Source organism: Alligator mississippiensis, chromosome 5 (assembly GCF_030867095.1).
Source record: "Alligator mississippiensis isolate rAllMis1 chromosome 5, rAllMis1, whole genome shotgun sequence".
NCBI lineage: Eukaryota > Metazoa > Chordata > Crocodylia > Alligatoridae > Alligator > Alligator mississippiensis.
In genome coordinates, this window is record NC_081828.1 from 46,149,568 (window position 1) to 46,170,793 (window position 21,226).

The 21,226-nt window shown below is 42.1% G+C and overlaps 2 protein-coding genes across 9 annotated transcripts in view; one reads left to right on the plus strand and one right to left on the minus strand.

Moving 5' to 3' along the window:
* The window catches only part of FIRRM (FIGNL1 interacting regulator of recombination and mitosis), a 32,677-nt gene extending 16,925 nt beyond the window's left edge, over positions 1 to 15,752 (minus strand). For 2 of the 6 annotated variants that reach the window (XM_059728307.1, XM_059728309.1), the window contains exons 1-10: positions 13,704 to 15,752; positions 11,045 to 11,133; positions 9,258 to 9,362; positions 7,884 to 8,024; positions 6,706 to 6,868; positions 6,143 to 6,227; positions 5,919 to 6,057; positions 5,336 to 5,416; positions 3,341 to 3,405; positions 735 to 883 (exon numbers count right to left, since the gene is read on the minus strand). In XM_059728307.1, coding sequence (XP_059584290.1) covers positions 735 to 883; positions 3,341 to 3,405; positions 5,336 to 5,416; positions 5,919 to 6,057; positions 6,143 to 6,227; positions 6,706 to 6,868; positions 7,884 to 8,024; positions 9,258 to 9,362; positions 11,045 to 11,133; positions 13,704 to 13,779 — 1,093 coding nt within the window. In that variant the 5' untranslated portion in view covers positions 13,780 to 15,752. Of the gene's footprint in view, positions 1 to 734; positions 884 to 3,340; positions 3,406 to 5,335; positions 5,417 to 5,918; positions 6,058 to 6,142; positions 6,228 to 6,705; positions 6,869 to 7,883; positions 8,025 to 9,257; positions 9,363 to 10,845; positions 11,018 to 11,044; positions 11,134 to 13,703 lie in introns of those variants that run through there. The other 4 variants (XM_059728306.1, XM_019500215.2, XM_014596001.3 and 1 more) reach the window with 4 other exon arrangements.
* A 320-nt stretch (positions 15,753 to 16,072) lies between these two features.
* Positions 16,073 to 19,465, plus strand: METTL18 (methyltransferase 18, RPL3 N3(tau)-histidine). 3 transcript variants are annotated; one of them, XM_019500221.2, is made up of 3 exons: positions 16,075 to 16,177; positions 16,792 to 16,897; positions 17,322 to 19,465. In XM_019500221.2, the coding sequence occupies exon 3, from the start codon at positions 17,575 to 17,577 to the stop codon at positions 18,694 to 18,696; it is 1,122 nt and encodes a 373-aa protein (XP_019355766.1). In that variant the 5' UTR covers positions 16,075 to 16,177; positions 16,792 to 16,897; positions 17,322 to 17,574; the 3' UTR covers positions 18,697 to 19,465. The 3 variants fall into 3 exon arrangements, with proteins under 3 accessions (XP_014451477.1, XP_019355766.1, XP_014451478.1); XM_014595991.3 differs by lacking the exon at positions 16,792 to 16,897 and having other exon boundaries at positions 16,073 to 16,177; XM_014595992.3 differs by lacking the exons at positions 16,075 to 16,177; positions 16,792 to 16,897 and adding an exon at positions 16,227 to 16,347.
* Positions 19,466 to 21,226: the final 1,761 nt, after the last annotated feature.

Consider the following 21,226-nt stretch of genomic DNA (forward strand, 5'->3'; position numbering starts at 1 on the left):
TTATTCAGGATCCATTACTAGAGCCGCTGTACAAATTCAGACACCAGCAAACAAATGCAAAAGTGTTATGTAGTTCTTGGAGGGGTTTAGGTTGTAGCCGTGTTGGTCTAAGGACATAGGCAGACAAGGTTCCTTGGGTGAATTTGATATCTTTTATTAGACCAACCCAAATAGTTGGAGAATAGTTATTAAGCAAGCTTTCGGGTTCAAAAACCCTTTGTCAGGCTAAGGAAGTTTCAGCAGCTGGTGTGTGCTCTTTCTGGATGGAATAAAAAGAAAAGAAGCCAGGGGCTGGGCTGGGCAGTCAGTTGCCAGGCAGATTATAATGTATCAAAAATCCAATGTCTATGTTTAGTCCATGATCTCTAGTATCCAGCAGGTTGATGAAATGGAGCTCATAGGCTCGTCTCTGGGAAGTGTTGTGTAAATTTCCCTTGAGGATCACGACTGAGCGATTGGAGAGAGAGTGGCCCTCCTGTGAGAAATGTGCCCCCACTGGTAACTGGGTATTTCTGTCTTTGATGGATTTCTGGTGTGCGTTCATTCTGGTGCGCAGTTGTTGTTTGGTCTCTCCTACATATTTTCCATCAGGGCATTTGGTGCATTGGATGAGGTATATTACATTTCTGGAGGTGCAGCTGTAAGATCTTGGAGCATAGGAAGCAAGAAGACTTGGGTGCCAAAGAGATGACACAGAAGTATTGTATCACAGACAGTAATACTTTTAAACTCACCTAATTTTTCACTTAACACCTGTTCCAAGAAAGCCCTTGAAGAAAGAAGCTGGTAGATGAGAGGATCCAGAGCTACTAGAAAAACCCTGGCTATTTCATCTCGATGGGCCTCTGATATCACTGGAGCATACAGACTGGGAGGAAACTTGCTGAAAGGGAAAAAAAAAAAACACAAAACAAACAACAGAACTCATTATTACTGCATTTTAAAGGATTAGGAAAAGGCAAAACATGAGTTCTTATTACTGTGGAGTAAAAAAAAAAAAAATCCATCAGTACGAGCAACCAGATGCAGCAGCTTTATTACTCTTTTAAAATGGTAAGCCTATCACTGTTCTCTGCCTTTAAACCAAGTTTTATTGGCTCACCATTGATTGAGCACAGTAAGAAAAATATACCAATTTACAGAAGGAGCATATTGGATATAGATTAGATGAAAAGTAGGTGCAAAACAGCAAGGCAGGGAAACCTTCAAAGGGAAATACTTGTAGGTGCAGCTGAAGAGTCCATCTGGAGCCCCAGCATATGGGACTGCAGATTACTGAAAATGGGCTAACCTCTTGCACTGCAGAAAAAGAAAACAGGAAGACTAAATAGAGAAATAAAAGTTAGAGAGATTGAGATAAAGAAAAAGGAAAACTGTGAGAGTAAAGACAGAAACAGCAGGAGAGGGGAGCAAGCAGAAACCCCACTAGTCCCTGACAGGCAGACTAGGACACAGACAGATGTAACAACTGTATTGATCAAGGGATACTGATACAAACTGTTACCATGCACTTGTAATTTCATTGTAGTGATACAAGTGTGGCCAAAGTGCTCTGACTTTACTTCTGTTTCATTCAGGGTGAAACTAAAGGCAATTTAGCTAACCTGTTTCTACAGTTTTCTCATTCCTGTAAGCCCAGCAGAGCCAGTACAACCAGGAGACGAAATATCAACAAAACAATATAGAAAATGATCTTGCAATAAGTTGTACACTGGAGTTCATCTGCACACATCTCAGTGCAGAACTAAGAACTACATTCCAAATGTGGAACCAAAATCAGTGTTGATTGTATATTGATACACACCTATTTCATTCATGACCGGGGCAAAATGGATTGGTATCGTATTTAAAGAAAAATTACAAGTAACTTGTCTGTGACACTGCACATCGCATGTATATAACAGCAACAAAGTGTGCTTCAACAAGGACTAACCAGTAGGGCTGTGCGAAGCTGCGGGTGCTGATTCGATTCTGAGGAGATCCATCCCAATTCGGCGACTGAATCTCCTAATCCGAATTGAATCAGGAGACCAATAAAAAAGGTCCAAATTGATTCAAAGCCTCCAAATCAATTCGGAAAAAGATTTGGAGGAGATTCAGAAATTTGGGCAGTCGCCACTAACCGCTGCAGGGAGCTGGACAAGGACTCGATGCTGGTAAGTTGGGGGGCGGGGGGCCTGGAGGAGGGGGAAGGCGACCATGGGGGGGACCCCCTGCCAGGCCCCATCCCCTGCCTGCTTCCCCAGCCCCCCCCGACCTCCACCCACTCTCCTAGCCCCAGCAATGGCTGCCCCACCCACCCCAGCTCCCGGCTCTTTTAAAAAAAAAAAAGAAAAAAAGCCCCACATTCGATGGCTGCTGCAGTGGCTGTCAGGGCTTCTAGGGACTCGTGGCAGAGCCCCCCCCGATCCAGCGCGGAGCAGTGGGGTGCAACAGGGATCACCCCCTGCCTGGCAGGGCTTTTTTTTTTTTCTTTTGAAGAGATGGAACACTGGGGCTGGGCAGGACAGCCATTGATAGGGCTGGGAGAGCAGGCATGGGATGGGGCCTGTCTGAATCAGATTCGGCCGAATTGATTCGAGACAGTGATTCGAATCACCCAATCAAATCACTGTCCCCCGAATCAGCTGAATCCAAAGCGAATACTAGCCACTTTGCACAGGCCTACTAACCAGCATGGCCTAATTTCATGAGACTGTATAACAAACAGTACTATAGCTTAAGAAAGGATTTAAAAAAAGAATACTTATTTTCAAGCCCTTGTTAACTCCCAATTAGAGCCTCTACAGGCTCAATGTTCTTAAGCTTGATCTCAAAGCAAGGACAATTTCATAAAATTATCTCTGAGGAAAATAAAAGTGGTTTATTTTTGCATTATAACTTGTGCACATGTTCTACAGCATGTCCTATTATCCAGTGACAAACTCTGACAAACACCAAACAATGCAGAAGTAGAATTATTGTGGGACAGCAACCCTATTTGCAAGACTTAACAGGCTTTAATTTAGCCATAATACAGTATATCAGTTGTGATTTTTTTTGCACTTAAAGTGTTTAAACTCTTTGGCTAATTATTTCATTGCAGAAATAAGGAGCTGCAGGAAAGTCCATTGCTGGGGACTCATTCCTCCAAATGGACCAACCTGGGCAGATCCCAGTGTCCACATGGAGCTATATGGACAAATTTGTCTGACCTCTATAGACCAGAAAAGAGAACAACAACCTAGAAGCAAACACTTGCTGAAATCTTTTATTGTTAAAGACTTAAAAACTCTGCAGCTTCCATAATCAATTCAGGTACTTCCAGATTTGATACAGGGACGTTTTGTGCTTCACTTACCTATATATCTGAAGATACAGCTGGTGTAACTGACAGCAGGAACCAGAGAGGAAGGGAATAAATTCCTGCAAAAGTCAATCTTGAGTATTATTTTCAATACAAAATATACAGTTTAAATGTATCTTCCTTGCACTTTCACTTATTTATTTGTAAAACATTTTATTGCAAAGTTTAGGGTGCATCACAGAAGACTACAATTTTTAAAAGCCACTATCCAAACAACTGGATAGACAACTTTAAGTGTGTACCTGGACTTAGGTGTCTAAGTAGGACTATTCACCCTGTTTGAGTCTCTGAAAAACTGTTGATATAAAAGATAGGTGGGCCTTCCTCCTCCATGCTGCTTTTTTGTGACTCAATCATGAGCCAAATGATGGTGTGTTGCAAATGTAGATTGTATTTATGTACCTAGGTTCATTTATATGCCTAATAGGTGAAGTAGAATCTGACCATAAATGCAAAGAGAGCACAAAGTACATCAACATATGACAAAGTATTCCTAACGTAGAACTACATTGGATTCTTTTACGCAGCTAAATTTATGTTTATTGTTTTCTTAAACTTCCTTTTAATAAGTTAAAAATTACAGATCCACACAGAAGTGACTTCCTTGCATAGTCCGATACTATTTTATCCTATTGTAAGGACACTCGTTCTCTGCCACAAACAAAAAGGTATTTGCCACGCTATAGTAGAAAACCTTTGTACAAACCAAACTATCAATTTTGTGATTGTTACTGCAATTTAGTGTGTTGCTTAAATGACCCTGAAAAAGTTAAACAGCAATATCAGAGGAAAAAATAAGGTGTGTGTAGAGAACAGGAGATACAGAAAGGAAAGGACACTGGAAAGAAATTACAAGCAAATAGAAAGGTGATATGGTTATTAGATCTTGGTAAACTATATGATCTTGTAGAAAAACCCAGCAGAATTTGGGTTTTTCTTTGACTGGAAAGATCAATTTTCTCTGAAGTTTTGAGGAATATTTCTGCTCCAATTTGATTTATGAGGGGAGGATTTTGTCCTGTTTAAATTTAAACTCCAGAACTCTTGCATGGCCAGAGATGACTTTAAACACTTTCAAAAAGGCCTAGAAAACAATTTTCATTAAGCCACTCCACAGGTAAGAGATGCCCATCTCTCACATTACACTGCTGTATGGTGCTAGACAGAGTATGTGAAAGGGTTTATAGAACGGTTTTCCTGGCTACTCCATACTCAATTACCCAACTGTTTAAAGAAAATATATTGAGGGGAGTTGAGAACTTTAGGTATGTCCTTAATCTCCTGCTGCAGAAGAGAAGCCCAACTAGTGCTAGGGATAATGCATAGTTGCCAATGTGTAGGTAAGTGTCACAAAGTGTAACTATCCAAATAGATCAAAACTCTGGAGGTCACCAGTCTTCACACTTGTCATTTTCATATACAAATCAGTATTCTCATTTTCTGGTTGAGGAAACAAAAATACAGCAGTTAAGTGACTTGACCAAGGCCACAGTCACTGTCAGGGTAGAACCAGAATGCAGAAGCCCCTTATTCTCAGACGTACAGTCCAATAGGTCATGCTGCTTATAATGTTAAAATGCTCTTCCCCATGATAAAAGCTCACAATGGCTACTCAGCAAGCCAACAAGCTCAGCTGAAGGTAATGCAAGAGCTATTAATGGCTCTAATAAAATCACCAATCTCCTGGGTGGAACCGCTTCCTGCAGCTGTGAACTTTACACTGGAAACAGCCAATAAATATAACCAAACACCAGCCCTGGGAAGCTGAAAGAGGGACTATGAATGCATTTCAATTATTAGGGGAAAAAAAATCAGCAACAACAGAGTGAACTGTTTAAATTTTCAAGGAAGATGTTACCATGACTTAATTCAGGGCAGACTCTAAGGCGTGGTATAATATTAGATAGTAAAATATGCAATCAGCATTTTTATTTACATAGTACAGCCTTAATTTGACATTCAAGTAGAATCCAAATAAATAGAGCATACCTTGGTGTAGTGTACAAGGGAATTAGCAAAGAATCTACACAGTTTGACCGTCCTCTGGAACAACTTCTGGTCTATGTCCTCCTGTCCAAAAGAAAAGTAGTAGTGAAACATAACAGAATAAAAAAGCATCAAAGAATGTTGATACATTGCTAAAAGGATTTGAAACTATTTTCTTCTTTAAAAGGAAGCCTGGATTCTGCACAAACACAGCAAAAATAGGAATATTTGACACCCTTCTCAGAACCATTTTATGGGAATCTCCATATATTAGCTGTTATCTTTTGACCAACTTTATGGAACTCTCAGTATACAAAGCAGGCAAAATTCCTGGCATAGCGTTGTAGAGGAGTTATTTGTAGTGCCTGCCTAAAGCATCCTGAGTGCTATCCAGTGTTATTAGCCTCATATTCCAAGCGATTCTTCTGCAAACCACATCAGCCATATGATGTGCCTGCTATATAAGTATGTTGGCAATCAACACCACTGCACAGAAAATGCATCCATTGTAGCTTTCTGCAACGTTTTTTTACCCAACTCTGTCCTTCTCAAACCCTAGGGCAATTTCAGATCATATTTAATTCACCTGCACCTCTGAAAGCTTCATTTGTTCAGCAAGTTGCAAACTGGAATGGAAAGAGAAGAGGGTGTCCTTGCACAGGCTATTGAGGATGTCAGTGTGTTTCAAATGGCTCTGCAGTAAGGAATGATGCTTGAGGCTTTGCCTAATAGACAGACAGGAATAGGATCAGATACATAACTGTCAAAAGTATGTCATCAAGTTTGACAATTCAAAGCCTTAAAACATACTTGATTATGAACTTCCATGTGTTGGCATGAAGAGCATGGTCCATATTGGAAATGACAGAACAGATCTCCAGTACAGTGTGGATCACTAGAGGGAACAGTAAATTAATGCAAACAGCAAGTTAAACATGGACATATAGACTTAAGATCTAGTCTACTCCCCTGAGGCAAAATCACAGCTGGCACAACTCACTGAATTTTACAAAGTTAAACACTTTCACCAATCCAGGAAAACCATTTAATGAGCAGGTAGGAAGGGATATACATCATGTCAACAGCTCAACCCATCTCATACGTAACTGAGTTTCAGGAAGAAGTATAAAATGCTCTAATGTACATCACTCATGGCCTTTGAATTGCTGGGCACCTTAAGCTCCAACAGAGAGCAAAAGAAATTGAGGACATTCAATACCAGTCAGAAAGTGTTCTCCATCTTGTATAATAAAAGGTATCATCTCTGAACCAAGAGTTCTAGAGTTTTGCATTTCTGCATCTTGTAGGCTCAGGCAGCCCCCTGTCTGTAGGGAAGAGGGAGCTGGGTAGAACTGACAATTTCATATACACACCTGACACCATATTTACAACACTGTCTTCCGTGGTAGCAGATTCCATAGAGATCATATCAAGCAGTTCCATAAGCTGCTTTTGAAGACAATAGGTATCCTTAAACAGAGACTGGAGAAGGTCAGATATCAAATGCAGGCACCCGTTGTACACTGATTCACTGTTCTGTAGGAAATGGGGGATGAGGACGAATTAGAAAATGTTTGGGAATCAAAGTTTGGTCTTGCTGCTGCTAAAGTCAATAGACATTTTATAATAAGCTTCTTTGGAAGCAGAACCAAAGTCTTTCAATAACTACTTCAACTCATATGGCCAGCAAGATCTGTAGATTTTAAAATCTATCCATAGTTACTATGCAGCAAACAAATCCCCACCCCCCACCCACCTAAGGCCTAATCCAAAATCTAGTAAATGTCTTTCTAGCTTGCTTTGGAGCAGCCTCTAAACACAACTCCAAAAATCAGATTTCCAACAAAATCTAACAATGTACTTCATGACAAATAAAATGATATCGCATATGTTTTCCCGTACTTAAAAACGTTTCTTCAGAGAGACTGCTTACTAGAGAAGGAGCCCTTAAACAAAGAGCTCACTATGTAATATTGCTGCAAAAATATTTAAAGACTGTAGAAAGCAATGAAGCCTATCTTAAGGATGAAACTGAAGTTATTACAGACTTGTGATAGTCTTACATTACACATACCGCTTAAAAAGGGAAAAATTCCAAGTACAAGTTTCATTCTACATAAAGCTGCAAGTCTGATGCTGGTGCACATTATTTTTCATATAACATCAGATACTTAAATCTCAGATATAATTCTGGCCTGAAATTTGCACTGAATTATAAATTCAGTACTCTTCACATCTTCGTAAATCATTTCTCATTTCTGCCAATCCACAGAAGAAAAAGGTCACACAGGTGCCAGAGATGACCTAATTGCTTTAGAAGAAACTATATACGAAGAATGATGCAAGAGACTGAAATAACTCAACTTGATTCCCAGCACTCAGGCTGTGTGCGGAGTGCTGACATTTGTTTTTGGGAAGTTAGCATAGTTGGTCTAATGTTTAAAAAGACTTGAAAAGCCACAGAAACATTTTTAATATAGTATCTCTTAAAAGATTTTTTTTAACTCTTTTAGTTATAGATCATTTTTCTCTTTTTAAGACAGACACCTACCTTGCAGTGCACGAACATGTTCTTGATCACATAAAGAATGGAAGAGGGAAGGGTACGGATACTCTCTAGGGGCACAGACTCCTCAAGAGTACAGACGTGCCGTACACAACTGGTCAGAGTTCCCAACAGCTGCACCAGGGTCTGCAGGTGAGATTGTACAACAACAAAAGTCTATGGAGGCACCAACTGAGGAAGCACACTGCAGATGATTGAAAAAGCAGATGCAAACCAAAAAACCCCCCAGCTCTTTCCTTCTGCATTTGGCTGCATTATTCGCTGACTTTTACAATACTGGCAGATAGAAAAGTATTAGGGGGGCATAAAAATAAATTAAGCTTTGTTGAAAACAGCAGCAGTTTTATGCCACAGCCTTTGACAGGTTTTATTCTCATCATGAAAACTATAAAATGTGTATGATTTGCTGTTTATCAGTTATTATTTCAAGATTCACACTATAAGTAATGCAGAAGGTAGGACAGGGTGGCATTTTACAGATTAACTGGTGCACGGAGGAGTAAACTTTCCTAGACGACAACCTACTTTGCCAAATGATAGCACTGGGACTAGAGGTGCACCAATACAATGGTCCACATAGGATCAGCACTGATAAAAGGAAAATTAACATTATCATCAATCTGCTTTTTTTGACCAGTGTAGCCAATAATGTCACCAATAAATGCTGCATTCATGTGCACAGCCACAGCATGTACGCAGCTAAGAATGCAGCCCAGCAGCTTGAAGAGCAGCTCCCTGCCTGTAGGAGGGAAGGGGCGTGGTGGCAGCAGACCATGATCCCCACGGTGAGGGAGGGAACGGGGCTGGGGCAGAGGCTGCCCACCCGGGGGAAGGCATGGGATGGATCCTTGGGCAGCCTGTCTGGGAGGTAGGGAGGGGGGCAGCTCCCTGCCATTGCCTGCCACAGGCTCGGGGTCAGGCACCAGTCTCTTCCGGGTGTGAAGGGGCTGGCAGCAGCAGTGGAGCTGGCAGGGGGAGCTACAGGATGGGCTACAAAAGTGTTTCCCAACCTTTTCCACATTTTGCCCACCCCGGTCAAGCATTTTCCCCCTTTTTTTCTCATCACTCCAGTCTCCTTCCCAAACAAATCAATCAAATGCACAGCCACCATGGGCAACGTTCAGTTTGCCCACTCCAGGAAAATATGAAAAGCTTATTCCAGAGAAGAAGCTTTATCAATAGAAATATCTGAGTACTGTTCTCACTATTTCACAGAGCCAAACTAGCTGCATTAGGACAAACCCAAAACAGAGTTTTCCTTTCAGCTGTTGCTGACATAAGCATTCCAAAAAACTTTTGCATATTTTTGGTAAAAGCCATCACACAACCATTCTTCTAACAGATCATTTCAGTACTTACCTGTAAAATATTCCTTAGTACTGTGCGTAATTCTGCATTCTGGCTTGTTAATCCTTTTGCCTGCTTGGCTAATTCATACATCAAGTTATCAAATAATTGAATAGCCTGTCAGAACAAAGCAAATTAAAAAAAAATATACACACACACACACACACACACACACACACACACACTCTCTCTCTAATAGAGAGGAAGGCACTAAAAGTACAGGTCACTGTATACCCGCATTTTTTTTTTTGAGTGAAGGACTTTGTATCCCCTTGGTACAAACATGGAACACTGCACAATTGAACTGCTGGTTTCTCCAGACTGCCTCTATTTAAGATGAAAGCAGATACTACATATTCTGTGTTATTACACACAACTGACTTGCCCAAGTGACTTGTCAAACCCACTTTTGTCCCAGCCACAGATTTAGTAAAAATATCAACATTAATTTACTTATAAATATTAAAAATTGTATATGCTATCCTAAGATAATTAAAAAAAAAAAGCCTGGTTTAAATCAGATGACTTTGAAGGCCAGTTACTTTCAAAAAGTGGCATTTTACTCTAGAAAAAAAAAATTACTCTTTTCAACTTCCCAGCTTCATAATGGCATAGCTCCAAAATTCAAATTTGTCTCTCTAATGCTTGTACTTGAAGCATTTAAATATTTTAAGTGTTTAGCGGTGGATTGGGCCAGGCCAGCTCCTGCTTTCCTCCACATGTGGCTTCCTGCTGGAGTGCTACAAGTCCCACACAGAGACATGGAGCTGACCAGCTCAGCCCGATGACACATGGACCAGGAGCCATGTGCCAGCAGGCCAGCTCCATGGCTCCACATGAGACTTTCAGCACTCCAGCGGGAAGTTGCACGTGGAGACACACAGAGCCCACCCAGCTGGATGGCATGCAGCTCCCAGCTGGAGTGCCATGAGCCCCACGTGCTGGCACGGAGCCAGCCTGATCTAGTTTGAATGTGCATGCCAACAGGCTGGGCCGGCTCCAGGCCAGCAAGTACAGCCCCTGGGACTCAACCAGAGGCAAGCGCTGCTGGGGGCTCCGTCTGCTGCTGATGAGGTGCCAGTAGCAGGGGCTGTGCATCATGAGGGGGGAGGGCAGAATGTACAGTGGAGGGGAGGCACCCATACCCACCCACAAACCCCACACACCTCTTTACAACCCCCCCAAACCCCACACCCATACCCCCCACATCTTTTCACAAATCCCCCCTACACCCACTCCCCAACCATACAAAGCACCTACATATATTTCTAAAGAAGGTTTGAATAGTGTTATATTTAATTTGTAAAATAAACAAATATATATAAGTAATTCATTTTGCATAATTTTGAGTTTTCCTGCGCATTTTGAATTTTTTTGTGCATAATTCCATGGGGTGTAATAAATTGTTAATGTAACACTGTATTTGTTATCAGCTATTTTAATAAAGTTCAAAGGGTTTCAACATAGATTTTATAGATTAATTAAAAATTAATCAAAACATTAAAATAGTTTTTAAACATTAATAATGCTACTGAACATATACCACAAAATAAATACCAAGAGCTTAATCTTCTCAAGAAACTAAGGGCAAAATTCTTACCACTGTAGGTCCCATAACAGAAAATTATTCAAGTTTTCTAAAACAAAGAAGGATGTGTGTCAAATGCATCTGATACCAAGAGGAAAATTCTATGATACAAACTCCTACAGCTGTTAAAGGGAGACTTTAACTAGTTTCCAATCAAGTTTTTAGCACAGTATTAAATGTTAAATGTCTTACACTACAGAAGACATCATACCTTGGGTAATACTTTGGAGAAAAATGTTTGCTCTAACTCTGAAAGGTCAATATGAGGTAGAAACATGTCAGTCAGGATTCTTAACACCCCTGTAAAACAAAAATATTGACAGACTATTACAAAAGAATACCACAAAATGATCAAACACACCAAAATTGTTATCTACCCATCACAAAAAATGTAGAAATGTTTAAAGGGAAAAATAAAAACTATGTATTCATACTCCGTGGGTGCATCTACATGAGACACTAGAAGTGCAGTAGACTAACTCTACTGTGCATTAGTGCATCATGGCACAAGCCATGCTAATGCACTAGAATTAGTCTATTGTATATTAGTGTCACCTAAAAGATGTGTGCTGGTGCTACTACGCAGTAGTGCCAATTACAGCACATTAAGCTAGTACCTGTTATTACAGTTACTAACTTAATGCACTGTAATTACAGCACATTAATGAACATGTAGACATGCCCAGTATGTACAAATTGCCTGCCCTAAGCTTTTCATACCTCATCATTAAGGCGCCTTACCTTGTTTATTAGAGGCCTAAAAAGACCTAGTCAGTTAAGGCTGCTAAAGCCTTGAAATTAATTGCTCAACGTCAGTTTCACCAATTACAGAGGTAAAGAAAAACAATTACATTAGAAAGTAGACAGTGAAACTGAAAAACTCTAAGGCGCAAAAGCAGTTTATGCACTTAACCAATATGCAGATAGTGCATGTTTAATACAAAGTAATCAAAAAGAAAAAACTGGGGCTGACACTCTGTTAGGCAGGTAAGCAAATTATACACTTATCCAACAAATATATGCATATACTGTAGTCTACTTATATGCATGTGGCAAAATGACAACTGCTATCTGTACATTCTTTAATAAATCTAGATACCAGTAAAAAAAGGCTCCAACATGTATACAAGGGCTTATGTACTTAACTTACTTACTAAGTAGTTTTATCACAAACCACTGACAGTTCTAAGGCTAAGCATATACGTAGCTGTATACAGAATCGTTGTCTAAGACGGGGTGGGCAAAGGCCAGCCCATAAGCAGACTCTATTTCCCAACAGCCCTTGCAGTGGTAGCTCCTTCTGGCTGTTGCTGCCAGACCCAGCCCCGCTGCCCAGGCACCCCAGCCCATCTACCTTGTAGCCACCACCGGAGACAGGACCCTTGTGGGCAGAGTGCGCAGCTGGGATGGGGCTGTGACCAGGAGCAGGGCAAGCAAGCAGGGCTGGGAAGACACAAGGATCTTGAGGCAGTGACAATGCAGGGCCACAATCTGCTGCCTGCACGCCCCTGCAACAAGTGCAGGTTCTGCGGATGGGCGGGGGGTGTGCAAGTAGCAGATCACGGCTCTGCCACGGCCCGGGGCCCATGTTGTCACTGCCTCAAGATCCTGACTGGCCCTGAAGCAACTCCTGACATGGCTCTGGCTGGTATGCATAGACACCCCAGGAGTATGGGGTCAGGACACAGCCCTGATTCTACAGACCCATGCTGTCAGGGCCCCATGCTCCTGGGGTCTCCATGGAGACCAGTGAGGAGCCACACAGGCAGGGGCTACTGTGAAATGAAGTCCGGCTGCCAGCTGGATCTGCCATTTTGCCCACCCCTGGTGTAAGAGGAAACACTAAAGATTTAAACCACATCACATCACAGCACATTCACCATCCAGGTTGGCAAAAGCTCAGCCTCTTCACTATGAATACCAGTAAAACTGCTAAAAACTTCATGGCAAGCAAATGACTGGCCCAGGGCTAGTCTCCAGATTTCACAGACTTATAACACAGTTTAAGCTAATTTTCATTAAAAACTTCAAGCCTGTTTCCTTGTGAAAATTCCAACCCCACCATAACAGTGATGCAAAACTGAAGAGGCCTTTGAATGAGAGGAAGTTTTTCCTTCTCAAGAAGGATCTGTTAGTGGCGGACAGTACTACCCTCAGAATATAAGACTGAATTAACTAATGACTTGAAACACTAATAGTTCCTAAAAATGACCTTATGATACACCAAGCTTTGCTCTCAGCTCTGTGTAACCTCTAAGTTAAAGGAAATTACACTTAAACTACAAGCAGAAATTCTCAATGTATACAAAATACCTCATGAGTAATCATAGCCTATTCATTTTTAAAGAAAACAATAGTATGTTTTAGCCAACTATGGGAGGAAAGAAAAACAATTAAAACACATCAGAGCTGCTAATCTTATCTGCTTTTTTCTTTCTTCTTTTACTGGAATATTAATAACTCAAAACTGCTGCCTGTCTAAATAGTTACTTATAAAACTTATCTCTGTTATCGTAATGTGGTACATGGGCATTTAGAATCACTTCTGATCATGACAAAGTTTGACATCACTGTACAAATGAGACAGCAGTTGAAGAAATTTTTTCTGTGAAATCAATAGCTAACAGTCAGAAATAGTAGAATGGAAAAACAAAACCTTACACATATTCAAACACACTCATCTAGCCTTTTAATTTTTGGAAAACTCATTCAGCATTTTAACTGTTGAAGGCTGTCTTAAGAAACCAAGAAAGACGCATGCTAAAGAAGTAGTATTTCTAACACAGAAGCTATAATCCAATAACTGTAATATGAAATGCCACATAGGGATCAAGCACTACAGTTCTAAATAAAGTTATCATAACTCTTACTTACGAATATGTTCGGTCCAGTCATCAGAACTTTGATACACAGAGTAAAAGTGTTAAAGAAAGTGAACTCAAACATGTTCTGAAATACAGATCAGAGACCTGAGAAAGAATGTCTTGCACTCAAAAGCTTGTCTAACATTATCCCAACTACATAGTTGGTCCGGTATGAGATGTCACCCTAAGAAATCCTTGCCTCAAATACAAATTAATGTTCAATCTAATCCTAAAATTTATTACTACACCCAACCTGCAAATATTTCAAGGCATGTCCAAAATCAATGGCATCACTCTTATAGTTAGATATGTAACCACTTAAGCGCTTTGGAGTTTGGGATCTACATAATGACTTATACATGGATGCAGACCAAGGAATTGTCCAGTTACTTTAACTGCTAGATGAACCGCACACACATGCAAACACGCACGCGCGCACACACACACACACGTACAGAGTAAAATTTATCTTAGAATGCTGAATGCCTGCTTCACGTTCAGACTAGAGCAGTTGCCTACTATCTGGTACCTAGATCATCAGACGCCCAGTGCATTTGTTTACTGTAAATCACATTCACCCTTCTCCTTCATAAACTCAGTGTCAGAACAAAGATCTTTCTTTTGCAGTGCACTTTTCCTGCTTGCGTGCTTATTCTCTTGTCTCTCAAACACTATTTGGGGAAGGTCATCAGAACCAGGGCTGCAGACACCAAACTCATAAGTACCCACATATTTCTGACTACCAACACACATGTACACATGCAAGAGGGAATGACTATTCACAGATTCATAGATTATAGAGTCAGAAGGGACCCAATGGATCATCATGTCTGACCCCCTGCCCCTGGCAGGAAAGAGGAACAAGGTCAGACGACCCCAGCCAGGTGATTGTCAAGCTTCCTCTTGAAGACCTCCAAGTTAGGTGATAGCACCACCTCTCATGGAAGCCCATTCCAGACTCCAGCCACCCTTATTGTAAAAAAAATTCTTCCTAATGTCTAACCTACTCTCCACTAGTTTGCACCCATTATTCCTGGTTACTCCCTGGGGTGCTCTGGTAAACAGCGCATCCCCAATTCCCTGCTGTCCTCCCCTGATAAATTTATAGGTGGTCCTCCCCTGATAAATTTATAAGCGGTGGGCAATACGTGCATGGGTGTTGTGTGATCTGTATCTCGGCAGAGCCTGTAATGACCTGCAGGTTCCCACACACAGGTTGAAGCACAAGTTGTAGTGGGGATGAGCGAGGAGGCTCCATGTGCAGGGAAAATATCACGTGGTCCAATATAATTTATCCAACTCCTGAATTCTTTCCAGAGGAGAAAGGTGAGACTGACCCTCCCCATCCCCGTTTTTGATAGGCCCTGATCTCCCAGTACTCAGCTTGGTTTATTTTGCTAATTGTGCACCTGCTACACCTGGTGATTTCTCTCACTCCCTCCCCTATGCTGTGCCCAGCTTCCTATAATCAGAGACCTGAGGGGGATGTTTTACACTGGAAAACTCATCTCACTTCACCCCAACTATACAGTTAGCCCAATAAAAGATTTCACCCTAAGAAATCCCCACCTCTTGCTATAGCCCTGAGCACACACAGCACCACAGCTGCAAGCAGCAGCAGCGCAGAGCAGAGCACAGGGTTCTTCTAACAAAGATCTGAGTTCTCGCAACCCCCATGGAGTCCCCAGATTATTGTGTAGCTCTGGGCAAGAAACAGACCAGCGCCCAGATGCTTCCGAATCCCAACACATCTGCACACACACTTCTGGGTACTAGCCCTTGCCACACTACAGGCCATGGACACACACTTCTGAATCCACACATGCAGACTCTGTCTATGCCTGAAGAAGGGTGTTTGTGCCCAAAAGCTTTCAAAGAACAATTTTTCCAACTGTTTAGTTGGTCTAATAAAGGATATCAGATCTACCCAAAGAACCTCGCCTGCCCCCCCCATACTTCTGGGTACTGGTCTCTGCCAAGCTACAGGATCGAGCCACACTTTTGAATACACGCATCCCGCCCTATTTCTGGGTACTGGTCTCTGCCAAGCTACAGGTCACACCCCCCCTCTTCTGGGTACTGGACACCCACTCACCCACCCACCCACCCACCTCTCTGGGTACTGGTCTATCTCTGTCTCTTCCCCACCCCGTCCCCTTCAGCCCGCGGCGGCCCGCTGCCTCCTCAGCTGAGCGGCGGCAGGATATGAGCAGGCGGGGCAGTGCGGCGGGCAGCTCGCGGCGGCACAGCTCGCGACCCCAGCCGCCCAGCTCCTGCAGCAGTTGCTCGCGCTCTGCCTGCGACATGGCCGTGGTCTTCCCGCCGCTATCCCGGCAGCCCCCGCGGCAGCGGCAGAGCCAGCGCGGAGGGGGCGGGGCGGGCTGTAGGGCGGGAGCGGGGAGAGCTGGGGCCTGGCTTGCTTCAAGCGCCGCCGGGCCGGGCGGCCGGAGCTGTGGGCGTTGTGCGGCCTGTGCCCGCAGGTACTAGCCCCAGCCCCGCACACGGGCGCTGCGCTTGCTCAGCGGGCGGGCGGGCGGGCAGTCCGCGTGCGCTGCTCTTGGTGGATGTGCAGGCAGTTCGTGCGCATCGCGGGCCGTGCTCAGTATGCGAGCAATTCATACGGGCGTCGTGGGCCGTGCTTACTTAATACGTATGTCCGTGGTGGGCCGGGTTTAATGTGCTTGGACACTATGTCCTGTGCTTAATGTGCTTCATCAGCGTGCGTGCACATCGTGTGCAGCGCCCCACGTGCACACGTGTGGTGATGGGCTCAGTGCAAATGCACGCGCGCTGTGTGATGTGCTTAATGACGTGGTATGGGGCTTAATGACACTCACAGGGCTGTAGTGTTTCTGATACAGAGAGAGCCGCTTGAACCCTATGAGAATCTAAGCAAGTGTCAAATGAAGCGTGGAGCTAGGGATTTACAGCATGAGTTCAACTGCAGGCAGTGGTGATGAGCTAGAGGTGGTTTGGTTTGGTTTGGTTTGGTTTGGTTTGGTTTGGTTTGGTTGGATCTAGGCTTCAGTAATATTAGAAATTAAAAAGTTTACTCTCATTTTAATTAATTCTTGTTTTTTGATTTCCGTGTCAGACTGTTGGTGGCGTTATTAAGGCGAGGAGGACACGACCAACCAATCTGCTGGTTCCAAATGAGAGTCACAGTCACTAAGAAAACACAGATGAGAAACCCTAAAATGGTAGTTGTCCAAGTCAGAGCAAATGAGATGCCAAGAAATGCTACAGGCAAACAGCACAAACAATATTTTAATCTACACAGACGATTTGAAATGTAAAAAATCTGACGTTTTCTTGTCGGACGGCCAAATCTGAGATCTTAGTTTTTCATAGACAAGTGATTTATACATACATACGAGGAAGGAAAGCTGTGACTAAAGCTAAAGATTAAACCATTTTAAAAACTTGCGCTCTTGTCACACAAAAATTCTTTGATCTCATCTAGTTTTGTCCTCTGAAAAAGGTGGTAATATCTAGGTGAAGGGGATGTTACAAGGTGATAAGAGATGATTACAAGTTATGTTATCCTTTGGCCGCTTCTCAGCCTCTCTGGCTTGGATCAGGCATAGTATCTTGTTTAACAACATGATATTCTATTTTTGACAGATCCTCTTCTTGTATAGAGAAAATTCAACTGATGAAGTTACAGCGCAAATGGGACTGTGCATGTAGAAGATCTCTTAGTGATAACTAAGTGCCAGGAGCCTTCTTTCACATTAGGACAGTCCCAGAACAAGTTTTTATCAACACATTACAAGAAACATCGCATTTACATCAACACTTTCATTGGACAAGTGCATCTATCTTTTCTAACTTTAACTTCTAGGTGGTCTTTTTATTTGCCTTGGACTTCATAAAAATGGCATTTCAGTTTAACTTTTCTATCAAGGAAAATGTAGAAAATAAACTAGAGGCTCTTGGTGATACAGACTTACTCCTGGGCTCTGCACAGGATGCTTTGAGAAACCAAAAAGGATCTACAGAAAGCAAGGAAGTGTCATCAGAAGAACATGCCACATTACAGGAATCTCTGCATGCATATAAGGTAGCACCAGGAACTGCAGATCTTGTAGCAAGCTGCTGCCCAGAGCCAGCTGAAGATGAAAACCAGAATGAGACACTATCAAAGAAACAGTCCTGTAAAGTTGCCAGGGAGCATAATATTCCTGACAATGTCGACAAAGTGTTAGAAAATAAAGTTGTGGAAGCCTTATCGGGGCTATATCATGTAAACATTTCTGTAGTGGAAATGACCCTTTCAGATGGCTCCCATGGAGAAGACATAGTGTCTAAAAGTATTTCTTCTCACTCTGATCTCCTCCCAGGTGTCTATGAGGGAGGAATGAAAATCTGGGAATGCACTTTTGACCTCATAGATTATTTGTCAAGAGCTGAGATACAATTTGTCAATAAGACAGTTTTGGATCTTGGCTGTGGGGCTGGACTGTTGGGAATAGTGGCCTTAAAGGGAAAGGCAGAAAAAGTCCATTTTCAGGACTTCAATGGCATTGTAATTGATGAAATAACCTTGCCTAATGTCATGGCTAACTGTGCTGGTGGTGATGGCAGTGATGATGATAACAGAGCTGGTGAACCTACTTCAAAAAGGCTCAAGAAAGCAGATTGTTCACCTGGTCTGCTCTCAAAGTGCAAATTTTTTTCTGGGGAATGGTCTGAGTTCAGTCAACTCCTATCAAGTGACGGGAAACTTATTTCAAAGTATGATATCATTCTCACATCAGAGACTATTTACAACCCTGATTACTATAGTGCTTTGCACGATACCCTTTCTAAGCTACTGTCTAAAAATGGCTGTGTGTACCTGGCTAGCAAAGCACATTATTTTGGAGTTGGAGGTGGAGTCCATCTCTTTGAAAAATTCATTGAAGAGAGGAATGTGTTCAGGACTAGAACTGTTAAAATTATCGATGAAGGACTGAAGCGGTTTATTATTGAAATGGCCTTTAAGAGTTCTAGTTGATACATTTCTGTACCCATTGATTTGGTTAAATACCATTTCTAGCACATGCCTTCTTTATCTCAGTTGAATTGTTTTGAAGTGGCTTATATGCTGGGATACTTTGCTTCTGGAGAATAAAATGAATATATTTTGATTAGACAGTTGTATGTATTGAATCAAGTACTGGCAAAAGGTGCCAAAATGATACAACTGAGAATCTGTCATACTTTTTCACAGGACAGATACAGCAGAGGAAGCAGCAATACAAACTTCTCATGGCCATTTTGATTAATCTACTACTGTCATTCCTGGGGTGTTTTATATTAGCGGATCTGAGAGAAATGCATCCAAAATACCACTAACATTTAATATAATGTGTAAATACTGGATTGAAAAGAGGCAAAAAAATGCAACACTTGTTCCAATTAAGTATTTTAGCTGAGGTCCTGGGACCACGTCTTTGACTTAAGAGTTGGTATGTAATGCAGTGACTTTTAACATGAAATTTTCTGTTTTACCACCAGAGGGAAATGCCATTTATTACTTGCATTATATTAGAACCTAATCTTGCAAATATTTCATTTTTCTTGCTGTGTGTGTATATAGTTTACAAGATTGCTTATTTAGCTCTCCAGGAGTCCAATAATCATTGGGTGACATGCTTTCTATATTGAAGTTAATGGGAGTTTTACCACTAATGTTAAGGGAATCAGAATTTCACTGAGGTCAGCCCTTAATGTGAGAGAAAAATAAATATATTGAACTATCATAAAATCTTGGTGCAGATAAACTACCATGTCAAATCATTTATTTATAGGAAAAACAACTTAGTTTATTGTTTTACTTGAAATTAAAATGAATCTAAGTGGGGAAATATTCTATACAAGAAATTGGTAGTGTCACACTGACAATAAACATGATGAATCGGGGAAACCTTTGGATGTGGTATACCTTGATTTTAGCAAGACTTCTGATATGGTTTCCCACAACATTCTTACAGGCAAGCTAAAGAAATCCAGACTGCATGAATGGACTGTAATGAATGGACAGAAAACTGGCTGGATCATCAGGGTTAGAGGGTAGTAATCAATGGCTTGATGTCTAGTTGGCAGTTGTTATCAAATGGAGTACCCCACAGGTTTTGTTCAATATCTTCATCAGTGACCTGAAAGATGGTGTAGAGTGCACCCTCAGCAAGTCTGCAGATGACACCTAGCTGGGGGGAGTAGTAGATACACTGGATGGTAGGGCTAAGATTCAGAGTAACGCAGACAAATTGGAGGATTGGGCCGAAAGAAATCTCACAAGTTTCAACTTGGACAAGTGTAAAGTCCTACGCTTAGGACAGAACAATCCCATGCACCAGTACAGCCTGGGGGCTGACTGGCTGGGCAGCAGCTCTGCAGAAAAGGACCTGGAGGTTACAGTGGACAATAAACTGAATATGAGCCAGCAGCGTGTCCTTGTTACCAAGAAGGCTAATGGCATCCTCTGCTGCATCGGTAGCAGTGCTGCCAGCAGGACAAGGGAAGTGATTATTCCCCTCTATTCAGCACTGGTGAGGCCGCATCTGGAGTACTGTGTTCAGTTTTGGGCCCCCCACTACAGGAAGGATGTAGACAAATTGGAGAGAGTGCAGCAGAGGGCAGTGAAAGTGGTGAAGGGGCTGGCGGACATGACTCATGAGGAGAGGCTGAGGGAACTGGGCTTATTTAGTCTAGAGAAGGGAAGACTGAGGGGATTTAACAGCAGCCTTCAACTACTTTAAGGAGGGGTTTGAAAGCGGATGGAGCTAGACTTCTCAGTGGTGACAGATGACAACAAGGAGCAAAGGTCTCAAGTTGTGGTAAAGGAACTTTAGACTAAATATTAGGCAGAATTTTTTCACTAGGAGGGTAGTAAAACACTGGCACAGGTTACCCAGAGAGGTTGTGGACTCCATCCTTGGAGGTTTTTAAGACCCAGATAGACAAAGGGATGATCTAGTTGGGGCTGGTCCTGCTTTGAGCAGGGGTTTGGAGTAGATGACCTCCTGAGGTTCCTTCCAACCCTCATTTTCTATGATTCTATGTGAACATGAATAATTTTGGACCAGAAGGGAAGCTTTTTATTATTAGTGAGACTAGACACTCAACTCATACAAAAAGGCCTCAACTACAGTAATGCACTGTTTGTTAACAAATTATTTCAATACAGTAGTTGTATGGGGGATGGGACATTCAAACCCAGGCCTTCTCAGGTGCCAAGTAGATATTATAGGTCTAATACCTCCAACCAGATGCTTAGCTTGGGAAGGCCTTTCACATACAAAGATTTGTCTTCAACACTAAGGGGGTTTTTGTATGGTAAGGTTAGACACTTATAGTATACACTGTAATTGCAGATTTCTGCAGTAGCTAGATTAGAATCTGCTGCCATATTCCTTCAATTGGTCATTCTATGTCACGTAAATTAAGTGTTGGAAAATAAAATGGATCTCTAAGTAAAGCCTGTCTACTGGAGATCCTGTTTCTGTGTCAATACTGCAGTTTCACCCCAAAGTTAAGTTAGG

Coding starts and splice junctions, on each gene's coding strand:
- METTL18 (XM_014595991.3), top strand. CDS start 17,575: ATGGCATTTCAGTTTAACTTTTCTATCAAGGAAAATGTAGAAAATAAA.